This window comes from Mus musculus, chromosome 11 (assembly GCF_000001635.26).
Source record: "Mus musculus strain C57BL/6J chromosome 11, GRCm38.p6 C57BL/6J".
Classification (NCBI taxonomy): domain Eukaryota; kingdom Metazoa; phylum Chordata; class Mammalia; order Rodentia; family Muridae; genus Mus; species Mus musculus.
The window spans coordinates 95258765-95270261 of record NC_000077.6 but is presented as its reverse complement, the minus strand read 5'-3'; the positions used below and the strand labels follow the sequence as shown (position 1 = coordinate 95270261).

General features: G+C 51.4%; 1 protein-coding gene and 1 long non-coding RNA gene across 3 annotated transcripts in view; one reads left to right on the top strand and one right to left on the bottom strand.

The window, feature by feature from the left end:
* Positions 1-996: 996 nt before the first annotated feature.
* Tac4 (tachykinin 4) lies at positions 997-8733 on the bottom strand. Its single transcript, NM_053093.2, has 4 exons — positions 8443-8733; positions 4954-5047; positions 2834-2893; positions 997-1802 (listed from the first exon to the last, which is right to left on the bottom strand). Exons 1-4 carry the CDS (start codon positions 8560-8562, stop codon positions 1690-1692), a joined length of 387 nt encoding a protein of 128 aa, NP_444323.1. The 5' UTR covers positions 8563-8733; the 3' UTR covers positions 997-1689.
* A 1565-nt stretch (positions 8734-10298) lies between these two features.
* Gm11515 overlaps positions 10299-11497 on the top strand; it is a 78999-nt gene continuing 77800 nt past the window's right edge. For both annotated transcript variants that reach the window (XR_388972.1, XR_004691283.1), the window contains exon 1: positions 10299-10823. This is a non-coding gene — a long non-coding RNA (predicted gene 11515). The remainder of the gene's footprint in view (positions 10824-11497) is intronic.

Sequence of the window (11497 nt, the reverse complement as noted above, 5' to 3'; positions counted from 1 at the left end):
GTGCACTGTAGCTGTCTTCAGACACATCAGAAGAGGGCATCAGATCCCATTATAGATGGTTGTGAGCCACCGTGTTGTTTTGGGAAATTGAACTCAGGGCCTCTGGAAGAGCAGTAGTGCTTAACCACTGAGCCATCTCTCCCCCCCACCTTGTTTCCCCTTGGATTTCATTCTAAGGGACTTTTTAAAAAAATATGTTTACATGTAGCATGTGTACACACGTGCATAATAAGTCAGAGGATACATTTGGGAGTCAGTTCTCCTTCCACCAAGAGCATCCTAGGGATTGTTGTCAGGTTTGGCAAGCATTCTGCTTGGAACCGGCTCACTGGAGTGGGCTTTTTATTTTATTTTATTTTTTTGAGATAGTCTCAGCATGTTGTCCAGGCTCAAGCCTCAGCCTCCTAAGGGCTAAGACTACAGATAAATAGCACTGTACCTAGCTTCTGGTGTCTCTAAACATCAGGATCCTATATCCCAGGCACAAGGGTTTCCCCCAACTAGATGGAACCCTCTGAGGTTGGAATTGTTTCTCTGGAGCTCTGCCCTGGTATATGAATGAGGACAACTAACTTCTAAAAACAAAGCAGTTGAAGGGTCACTGTCATAGTTTGAATATATTTAGCCTTGGGAAGTGGCACTATTGGACGGTATCGCCTTGTTGGAGTAGGTGTGTCGCTGTGAGTGTGGTCTTAAGACCCTCACTCTAGTTACCTGGAAGTCAATCTTCCACTGATAGCCTTCAGATGAAGATGTTGAGCTCTCAGTTCCTCCTGCACCATGCCTGCCTGGATGCTGCCATGTTCCTGCCTTGATGATAATGGACTGGACCTCTGAGCCTGTAAGCCAGCCTCAATTAAATGTTGTCCTTATAAGACTTGCCTTGGTCATGGTGTCTGTTCACAGCACTAAAACCCCCGCCTTATACAAGAGGATTGAGGAGGGACCTGGGACGGAATTATGCAACCCAGGAGGGCTGGGTTAGAAAGGGTGACCTCTTTTCCAAACTGTCTTTTTATTTTGTGTAACATATGCCATGACACATGCAGAGGTAAAAGGACAATTTTTTTCTTCCACTTTGTGGGTCCTGGGGATTGAACTCAAGTTGTCAGGCTTGGCCACAATCGCCTTAGCCCACTGAGCCATAGCCTCAGCACAGAGGGAGATGTCTGTTGGTAGCAACATCAGGAATCTAAAGGGAAGAAGGCTCCTGACCCCGCCCCCAAATACAATACATGCAGCGTCTTCTCCACCAGGGTCTTTTTCTTGTTTCTATTGCCGTTTTAGCCAGGCCCCAAGCTCTCTTCCCACCCAAGGATTAGACATTAGACCTGGGCTGTGTAATGTTGGTCTCTGCTTTTCTGACATCCCACCCTCTACCCTGCATGGCTGAGGAAGCTACCTATTACTGCTAACTCGTCGTTGATTGAGCCCTACTGTGTGCTAGGCCTGGGATACAGAGTGTGAAGCTTTGCTGTAGGGACAAGGGAGAGCTGGGTCAGTCCAGCTTGTGAGGAGGCAGCCGTGCTTTGTGTGTCGTTGCTACCAGATGCCAAGAGTGAGTCCTGGGAGAAAATGCAGAGTGTGACGAGGGCCTGGCAGGAAATACCCAAGTTGAGGACAAAAGACAGGACTGTTGGCTGAGGCTCCTCAGCTGTGATGTTCTGGGGAGAGATGGGTGGCAGAGTGCTACACGTTGCTGGTGGTTAGGGGAGCCTCATCTTCCTCTCGACTCTGGAGGCTTTCTCTGGTCACTGCTCCGGGTCGTGCCCTCTGTTGACTCGCCGCCTGTCTGCAGGTCCCTAAAGCAGTGAAATCACAGGTTCACCTGCCTGTCACATCTCCTCAAAGAGGGCACTGGTCATCTAAAGCCCCTTCCTGGGGACATGGAACTACCACTGACCAGGAAAACGGCTTCTGTCACTAGCTCACTGTGTGGCTTAGGACAAATTACTTTCCACCCCTGGAAAATGATGTCTCTAAGCAACCAGTTCACCCCGTGCATGTAGATTATTCATCTCAAGTTAGTAATTGGGGTGAGTTCCAGAGGACCTCAGATGCGTTGAAAAAGTCTCTCGAGAACAATTCATTCCTGTCTTTCTTCCCAATAGCCAGTGTTTTATCAGGAGAGACAGGGAGGGGCCAGGAGTCAGCACAACAGGGAAACAGCATGGCACTCAGGGTGCCCTGCGTCTGCTCACTATTGGCATCCACTGCCCTTGCTCTGATTCACTGGCTCGGTGCTCCTTCCCAAGCCTGAATCATTTCTTTTCATGCCTGGCTTTAGGAACCACTTAAGGGAATAACTCCTGCTTGTGTGTTTGCATATGTGTGTTGGGGTGGAGGATGTTAGTCGCTCAGGGTATCACCTCTCCCATGGGGCTGCTTACTTAACGATAGTTGTTGAAGCCTAAGACTCTCTTTAAGACTAAATTCCCGACCCAGGGATCAACGTCTTATTCTGTCTCCACTGAACCGAGAGGGCATAGGCGAGGAAAGGTACAACTTTAAGATCATTGGGGTTGGCAGGATGGCTCAGCCTGCAAAGGCACCAGCCAACATGTCTGACCACCTGAGTTGGGTCTCTGGCACGTGGGAAAGAAGAAAACCAACCCTTGACCTCCACACACATATTGCAGCATATATAAACATACACAAATAAATAATCAAAAGGTCATCAGGAGCCTCTTCCCCTCCCTGAACCTCAGCTCTCACCTCCCATGGCCCCTTCTGCTGGATAGAATACTATAGGACCCTCTTCTATCTGACGGCAGTAGGACATCCCGTTGTTTTCCCATGATGCCCTTACCACCCTTTAGATGCCCATGCCTACCTTCTATGGACAAACCTCTCGTGCCAAGGAGATCCTGCACTATACGTCCCAGCTGATACCCTGGTGGGGGGGGGGGGGGAGAAAGAAGAGGTGAAGAGAAACTGTGAAAGAAAGGGTAGTGGGGGCGGGGAGGGGGGCTTGCAAATGCAGCCCTTTTCATTGCGGGACATGAGAGATGCCCTAGAGCCCTTCATTCTTCCATGTCTTTACACATTGGCTGCCCTCTTGCTAATCCTTTCACCAGTATTTCCATGTTCAGAAACTAGGCTAAGTATTAAGGACACAGAGTGACCCAAGCCTGCATCTTCCTGTGGGGAGTTTCCAGGCTGGGAACGACAGTCACGTGACACAGCAGGACTGCACTATGCAGTGTGCCAAGGACAGCACCCTTCCCAGTCCATGGAGGCAAGCTGTCTGCTAGGGTAGGCAATCTCACTCCAGCTGCTAGGGAGGGGGCAGTGAAATCAGCAACGGCCAAAGGGCATGGCCTGATTCCCGTGGCACTCAGGAGTGGTCAGAAGAGACTGGCAGCTTCTGTGTTGTTTCCTTTGAGACAGGTACTTGCTTTGTAGTTCAGGATAGCCACAGGTAATCCCTCTGCCTCAGCCTCCCAAGAGCTGGGATTAGAGGTGTGGGCTACCACACCCAACCTTCCCTTTGTGATTCTCTTTCTTATGAAGGGTTTAAGGAGAATAAAGCCTACCTGGGTTTGCAGTTCTTACATCCTCAGGGGGCCAAGGGCTGAAGCTCTGAGCTCTCTTATCTTCCTGGTTGATGCATTTTCTTAGCTCTGGTAATTCTACAGCTCTGGCTCTGACTCCTACCCCTGCAGGCACTCTCTAGGCGTGCGCATCCCACCCTCTGGGGAACAACCTGAGAGCCCAGTCTTCTGGTCAAGTCACAGCAGCTCTCCAGTGCTATAGCAGCGCTGGCCAGGCATGTCCCCAGCCCGTGCCCCCAGCTGGAGGTCACTGTTTAGTCCAGGGTTGTCAATGGCTAGCACATGGTATGTGTGTATGTCTGTGTGAGTAGATGTGTGTGTATGTATGTATGTATGCGTGGTGTAGCATATGTGTGTATACGCCTGTATAAGTGTATTTGTAGGGGTGTGTGTGTGTGTGTGTGTGTGTGTGTGTGTGTGTGTCAGCCAGAGGTGGACACTGATTGCCTTTCTGAATCACTGTCCACTTTGGTCTTTGAGGCAGGGCCTCTCACTGAGCCTGAAGCTCACCATTTGGTTTGACTGGTTAACCACCAAGTCCCAAGTATCGTCCGGCCTTTCGTTCCCCAGTGCCGGAGTTACAGGTGCACGACCTAGCTTTTCATGTGGGTGTTGGCTGCTGACTTCAGCTGCACATGTTTGAGTTGAGCCATCTCCCTGATCCCTTTTTTTTTTTAAAGGCAGGATCTCATGTAGGCCTCAAACTCACTGTGTAGCTGACAATGAGCTTGAACTTAACACCTTGTGTCTACCTCCCGAGTGTCAGGACTACTGTCATGTGCCACTGTGTTGCACTTATGTTCTACATTTTGACCTTTCCCCCACTAGTGGTCTTAGGTTTTGCTGCTATGATCAACTCAGCAATGAGCCTCATGGTGCAACATCTCAGGGCTCACGTGACATCCTCCCACGAACTTGAGATTTCCTGATGTGAAACTATTGGTGAAAAGGTGCATACATTTCCGCCTCTGATGGATGCAGCCAGTGTGCTCCAAATGGACAGAGCAAGTGCTCGTACTGAGCGTGGCTCCGCAGGACAATGGTGTCGAAGAAAAAAAATCGCAACCTAAGAGAAACAGCTTTTGTCCAGTTGACTCGTCTCCGTCTCTGGGACAGCTTCTGCACAGAACTGACTGGAAAGCCTGTCTCGTTCACATCTCAGTGCCGCTGTCCAGCCTCAGAGCACTCTCCCGTCTCTCTGATGTGGAACCAGGGTGCAAACCATCAGCCCCTCATCTACTGAATAGCCCTTATATACCTGTTACCATTGGCACTCCCTAGAGCATCCTGCTTGATTGACAACTGATAGACAGTGTACCTCACTATCCCATGAGCACCCTCCCTCTCCTGGGTATTGCAGAAGCCACTCTGAGCCACGCTCACAGCCTTTGTCACTCACCTCCCACCCGCTTCCCCATCAGACCATAGAACTGGCGAGTCCTGCTTCTCTTCAACTCCTGAAGCTTAAGTTCAATGCTGGGGACGGGGATTCCCTGGAGAAGCAGAGAGCTAGCGTTAGAGTGTGGTGCTGATGAGGAAAGGGGGAGGGGTGGATAACCATCTCAACAGCCTGGCGCCAGGCTCTTCTTCACGGTTTACCCCAAATAGCACATTGTACTAATGATGATGGAAATCTTCACATACTGTGTTCCTGGCACTGCCCTAAGGACCTTTAATTTAGGTAACATCAATTCTCAGCCAAACCTCATGAAAATAGTGCCTAATACTATTACTGTCACCATCTAACAGATGAAGACATACAGGTGTGTAGAGATGAAATATGTCCAGAAGTAGTGTAGCTGAGAACTGGGGTCAGAACTTGAATCTGAGCCATCTAGATCAAAGGGCAGGCTCTCAAGCACACTCCGGTCAAAATTTCAATATTAACTATTATTAGACTTTGGAGCTGGACATGGCGGCATGTGGTTGTAACCCCAGCACCTAGGTGGCTGAGGCAGGAACACACACACACACACACACACACACACACAGTGGAGGCGGGAGGATTGGCACAAACCAGATGTTAGACTAGTCTATATAGAGCTCCAACCAGCTAGGGATATTGAGTAAGACTGTCTCAACAAGAGAACATGTGATCCCCTGTCTGTTTTACATACATGGAAACTAAGGTTGCCCTTAACTAGGGTAGCACAGGAGAAGCTGAAGCTGGGTCTAAAATGGTCTTTTCCATCTTGAGAAATATCAACAAGGACAGAATCTGGCTGCCCCTTAGTTGTCGGAAGTACCAGAGCTAAGGGCTGTTCTATTCTCTTCCCCCAGCCTCCCAGATTTAGCCTCCCCAGAGCTGGGCATCCTGGGAGGAGCTATTGTCCTTGGAAAAGCCATTTTAATCCTCTAGCTTAGCCCAATTAGCATTACCCTTCCCCAACAGCTGTAGATCCCGTCTCCCTCCCCCCACCCGCTCTGCAACTTTGGCCAAAGCCTTCTCCTTCTTTGGCCTTAAGTCTCTGAGGGATCATCTCTGAACTGAGACTGGCAGGAACCACCATTTCCAACAAGGCTGAAGGAAGATAGGCCACAGCCTCGAGTGAGTCTGAGAACTGGGGACAGATCGGGGACTCTCCTTAGGGCCTGGGCAGGATCTCAGCATTCCAGGGATCCAGCTGTATGTCATGGAAGGCCCGTCTGCTGTCTGGGGTTGATCGCACCCTGTTTTCATGATAGGGAGAGTCTGTTTTCTAATTCTTGGCCTAATTCAGTCTCCCAATCTGTCTCCTCCCTAAGACGTCAGTGGCTGGGGCAGCTGTCGCCAGCTGGAGTCGCCCAGCCTAGCCAGAAACCAGAGAAAAGTCTCTTTGGAGATTTAGGCCCATCTTCGAACCGCTCATGAAAACCACTTTGCCTTAACAAAGTGCATGCTGGAAAGAGTGGTCTTTTACGAATGAAATAAAGCAGACCCTTCTGTTCACTAGGTTTCTGCTGGGGGAGGGGAGGCATTAGGAGGACCATTCTAGTTTACCCCAGGGCGGGTGGGGGGTGGGGGAGCTGCAGGCAGGGCACCCTGGGAGCCATCAGAATGTCCCATTTGTAGTGACAATTAGCAACCCGCAGAGTCTGTCTGTACTTCTGGTTTTCTAGCCTAGCCTCTACTCTCCTAGAAGACAGAGGGACACTAAAGGAGAGAGGAAGAGACAAGACTGAGATTCACTCCTGCAGGGTGAGCTAACTGACTTCAGGGAAAACCAGGTGACAGCGCATTCGAGGTTGATGGCACTTCCACGTGGCCACGCCCAGTGCTCTCGGTCATCCAGCTGGACTTTTCACACATTGTATGTCTGTCACTGACTCCAAACCAATTATATATATATATATAAATGTGAGAATGAGCTAGGGCTCATTTTCCCTCTCTCTCCATCTTGCAGGCAAGAAATCTGAGGTCACTGGGCGTGGTGGCGCACGCCTTTAATCCCAGCACTCGGGAGGCAGAGGCAGGCGGATTTCTGAGTTTGAGGCCAGCCTGGTCTACAGAGTGAGTTCCAGGACAGCCAGGGCTACACAGAGAAACCCTGTCTCGAAAGAAAGAAAGAAAAAAGAAAGCTGAGGTCAAGTCGAGTAGCAGACTTAAACCCACGTCTCCCAGTGCCCACATTTTCCCAGTCAAGCTAGAGAGGGCCCTCCCCACCCTCAGCAGGGCTGTCTGTGAGTGGTTCTCTCTAGGGTTCCAGTTTTACTGCTCCTCCCCTCCCTAGACTGGCTTTGAACTCTCTGTATAGCTAAGAATGGTCCCGAAACTTCTGATCTTCCTGCCTCTACTTCCTGGGTGCTGGGAATGCACCACCATGCAGTTTTGTGTGGTGGTGGGGATTGGATCCGGGGCTTCATGTATGCTACACAAGCCCTTCACCAACTGAGCTGCATCCCTAACCTCTCAATTCTAAGAACTTCCAGGGACCTCACATGGCTAAGCACCATACACCAAACTGAGCAGTGTCCTTTCCATCCTGGGACTGTGGGGACACAGGTTCCTGTTACCCTCCAGTTCAATCTTCCCTGACTACCAGTGGTTCCCCGAGGAGGTACTGGGAGCTCCAAGGTCAGGGTCTTCACGCAGGTCAGGGATACTGGATCTCAGAGTAGGGTTGGGGCTCCAACTTTAAGATTTCTTCCAGGCTGGTAACATGGCTTAGTGGTTAAGAGCACTGACTGCTCTTCCAGAGGTCCTGAGTTCAATTTCCAGCAATCACATAGTAGCTCACAACCACCTATAATGGGATCTTCTGGTGTGTCTGAAGACAGCAACAGTGTATTCATATACATAAAATAAATAATTCCTTAAAAACTGTTTCTTCCCAGTAACAGTATGCAGGAGGGTGGTAGACGCTACCATTGTCAAACACCAGTGTTTGTCAGGAGGCAAAGGCAGTTAGTTCCTTGTATGAGGCAAAATAGCAATCCTGTTCCAGTTGGTCACTTGAAAAGAAATTCTGGAAAACAATCTCCAATTCAAATATACATAGAACCAGAACCTAGCTAAAGTAGAAGCTGTGCTTTTGAGGCAATTCACTTTAAAGAAGCTCTGTGACCTCTCTGTACCTCGGTTTTCTTATCTGTGAAATGGGATAGCAATGACATTTTCCCCATGAGGTTGAAATAGGCTACTTTTCATAAGGCAGTTAGGACAGTACCAGGAACACAGTAGGTGCTAACTAAATGTTTCCATCTATACAGCACACATTGTTGCTCTCACGTGTATAAGCCAAACGCTCCCCTGGTAGTTGGACAGATCAAGGCTTGACCCTCCCCATCCAGCAGAGTTGGCCAGTCTGTCTTGCCATTAAAGTGCTTAGGAGAATGCACTCTGCTATCCTGGCTGCCTTAGAAGGAATCTCCCAGCCTTCCATCATGGGTCACCATCTCAGAAAGGTACCTTCAGGTTCACGGTCACCCAGGACTCTGCCTCTGCACCAAAAGCCAGTTCCTCTCTGTCTCCTGCTGTAGTGCACACTGATGGCCCGATCAGGAGAAGCAGGGCAAGGAGAGGCAACATGGTGAGCAGGTGCCTCTCTGTCCAGGGAGCCCCACTCAGCCTGATGCCACCTCCTCCAGCAGGCTCCGGTCCCCACGGGGCCACTTGTATGTGGCTGAGATGTGTCCTAGACTCTCTGCTTCCTTCCTATGCCTCACCCCACCTTTGCACTGCTTCATGGGACAGCCTCTCTCCTTGGCTGATAGAGCCAGTGACATCAGGAGCCTAGACCTCCCCATTGCCACCCCAACATTTGATCCCAAGGCTTAACACTGATGCAATACCAGCCTTCCCTTTGGCAGAGTTCCCTCCTGTGACAGGTGCACAATGGCACAGTATGTGGGACCTGGAGGTTACAGCTTGCCAGGGATGACAACCCCCATGGGAAGAGAGAGGGCGGTATGGTGCTTCCTTCCTGCACTTCCTGTCTGTCACTGCTGATCGGCCACTCCCACCCCATCTCTTCTTTCTCTGTACTCTTCCCATCCTCTCTCTCCATCAGTGCTGAGAACACACTGCCTGCCCTGGAAAGTGCCAGCCCTAAAAAAAAAACAAAAACGAGGCTTCTTACAAGTGGAAAATGAGATTTGCCAGAAAAATGGCTTCCGAACCCCAATGTCAGCTACTGACCCACAGTGATTTTCCACTTTTTCCGTGGCCTTCTAACACGGAACCACACTTGTCCCTTCTGCTTGTAGCCTGTGTGCTTCCATATCACACTCTTCTACAAACTACAAACTCATTCTCTGTTCAGCTCCTCCCTCTCGGCCTGGCCATCCGTTCATCCATCCTGTCAACTGTAGCATCATCGTTGAATAGCTATGTGATCCTCTGGCTATTACTTAACCCCTCTATGCCCTAGGACCAAAGGCTGGGGACAAATAAGATAGTGCACATGGGACATTCAGCACAGAGTGGGATGTCTATATTTAATGTCCATTAACTATTGTTAATGTTATTTTTTTTCTTGAGATAAGAGTTTCTCTGTGTAGTCATGGCTGTCCAGGAACTTGCTTTGTAGACAAGGCTGGCCTGGAACTCAGAGATTTACCTGTCTCCCAAGTGCTAGGCTAGTGTCCCCATGCTTGTCTGGCTAACTATTGTTATTATTACTATTATTGGGACTGGATGGGAAGATGAAGAAGACACTGTGTCTAACCTCAACGCCAGAAACCTGTGGTGCGCTGCAATAGGGGTTGTTTCAGAATACTAGGACATGCTAAAATGCAGATTCCCTGGTTCAGGCCAGGCTGAACATCTTTTACAGATGTGCAAACAGGCAGGTCAGACTCGCTATAGGCTAGCCTGAGGATCCCAGCATGGGCTCTGGAATAGGAGGTAGCCTTCCCACCATAGGCACAGATAGATTAACTTTAGTCTGTGAGGAGTCTCTCCTCCTCTCTCCTCTCTCCGCTACAGGAGGGAAGTTTAGTGATGGGGCCATAATTTGGACCTCCACACTCTGCCCTGACTCTCTTGAATTACACCCACCCTGGTGTATATTTTTCTTGATGGCACCTGACTTTAAAGAGATGTGTTTGAGGAAGTTTGAGAAAAGGAGAGGAACCCAGAGAAGCCCCCAGACTTCCTCTCTCTCTCTCTCCTCTCTCTCAAGTATGTGGGTACTCTGTCTTCAGACACACCAGAAGAGGGCATCGAATCCCATTACAGATGGTTGTGAGCCACCGTGTGGTTCCTGGGAATTGAACTCAGGACCTCTGGAAGAGCAGATGGTGTTCCTAACTGCTGAGCCATCTCTCCAGCCCCTGTGAGGAGTTTCTGAGCCTCAGTTTCCCTGTCTGCAAACTTGCTACGGTGCAAGCAGTTCATGAATGACTGCGTAAATCGTTCACAGGCACAGCAGACGCCCGAGCCTCGGCATTGGTCTCGAGGTTCTCCACCTCGCCGGTGAAGGAACCACAGTGCATGGGTCAGGATGTGGTGGGCGCACTGTGTGGACACAGCGGGGAGGCACTGGGCAGATGAGAGGGTGGAGGGAAGAAGAGAGAGAAAACCCCAAAGGTCCGGAAGACCAAGAGGGAGGCGGGGCACCAGCTGGAAACCGCGGCTATTTGCAGCATCGCCCTCGGTTTGCGGTCAGGCTGAGGCTGGAAGGCCGGACGACCGGGATCGCAGCCCCGCCCGGTGCCCTCGGCCACCCGGGCGGGCGAGGCCCTAGCCGGCGAGTCCCCTTCGCTGCAATGTTGAGGCGGGTGGACTGGGACGCCGAAGCCAGATGGATGACAAGGCCACCGGAGGACAGACCGCTCTGTCCTCGTAGGGTAAGGGAAACGCAGGGTGGGTGGCAGATTCCGGTTGAGGTCGGACCCGGGGGTAGGCGGGGCCCCGGCAGGATGGGACTTCGGTACTAGCGCAGTCGGGCACGATCGGGCGAGCAGCGCCCTCCAGCGGTCGAGCCGAGCAGTGCCCCCGACTGGCCGAACCGGGGCAGCGCCCTCTATCGGCTGAGGCCGGCAGCAACCCTCACCGACTCAGGAGGGCAGATTGAGCTCCGGAACAACTGCACGTGGGCGGCCCGGGTCCCGGGCGGCGCTCTGGCCGCGGGGCGGGTCGCGGCAGCGGAGAGGCTCCCTGGGCGCCGGGTGGGCGCGAAGGATTGCTAAAGGCTGCGGTTTGGCCAGGATTGCGGAGCCGAGAAGAAAAAGATGCAAGCGGACAGGGATGAAAAAAGAAAAAGCCGAGGGAGAAAAGGGAAACACTAGATGCCGCGGGCGAGCTGCGGGCAGGAAGCCGACGCTTCCGCGCACCCACTCGGCCAGAGGAGGGGGTCGTGGGCCCTTTAGAGGCCGGCTCCCGGAGGCCAGGCGCCACGGGTGGCAGAGTCGGGATTCGAACCTGGGTCTGCATTCGGCTCTTGTTTCGTTCACCTCCTAGATCAAGGAAACGGAATGGGGGGAGGAGGGGGGAAGCGATGACGGGGCTGGGAGGGGCTCGG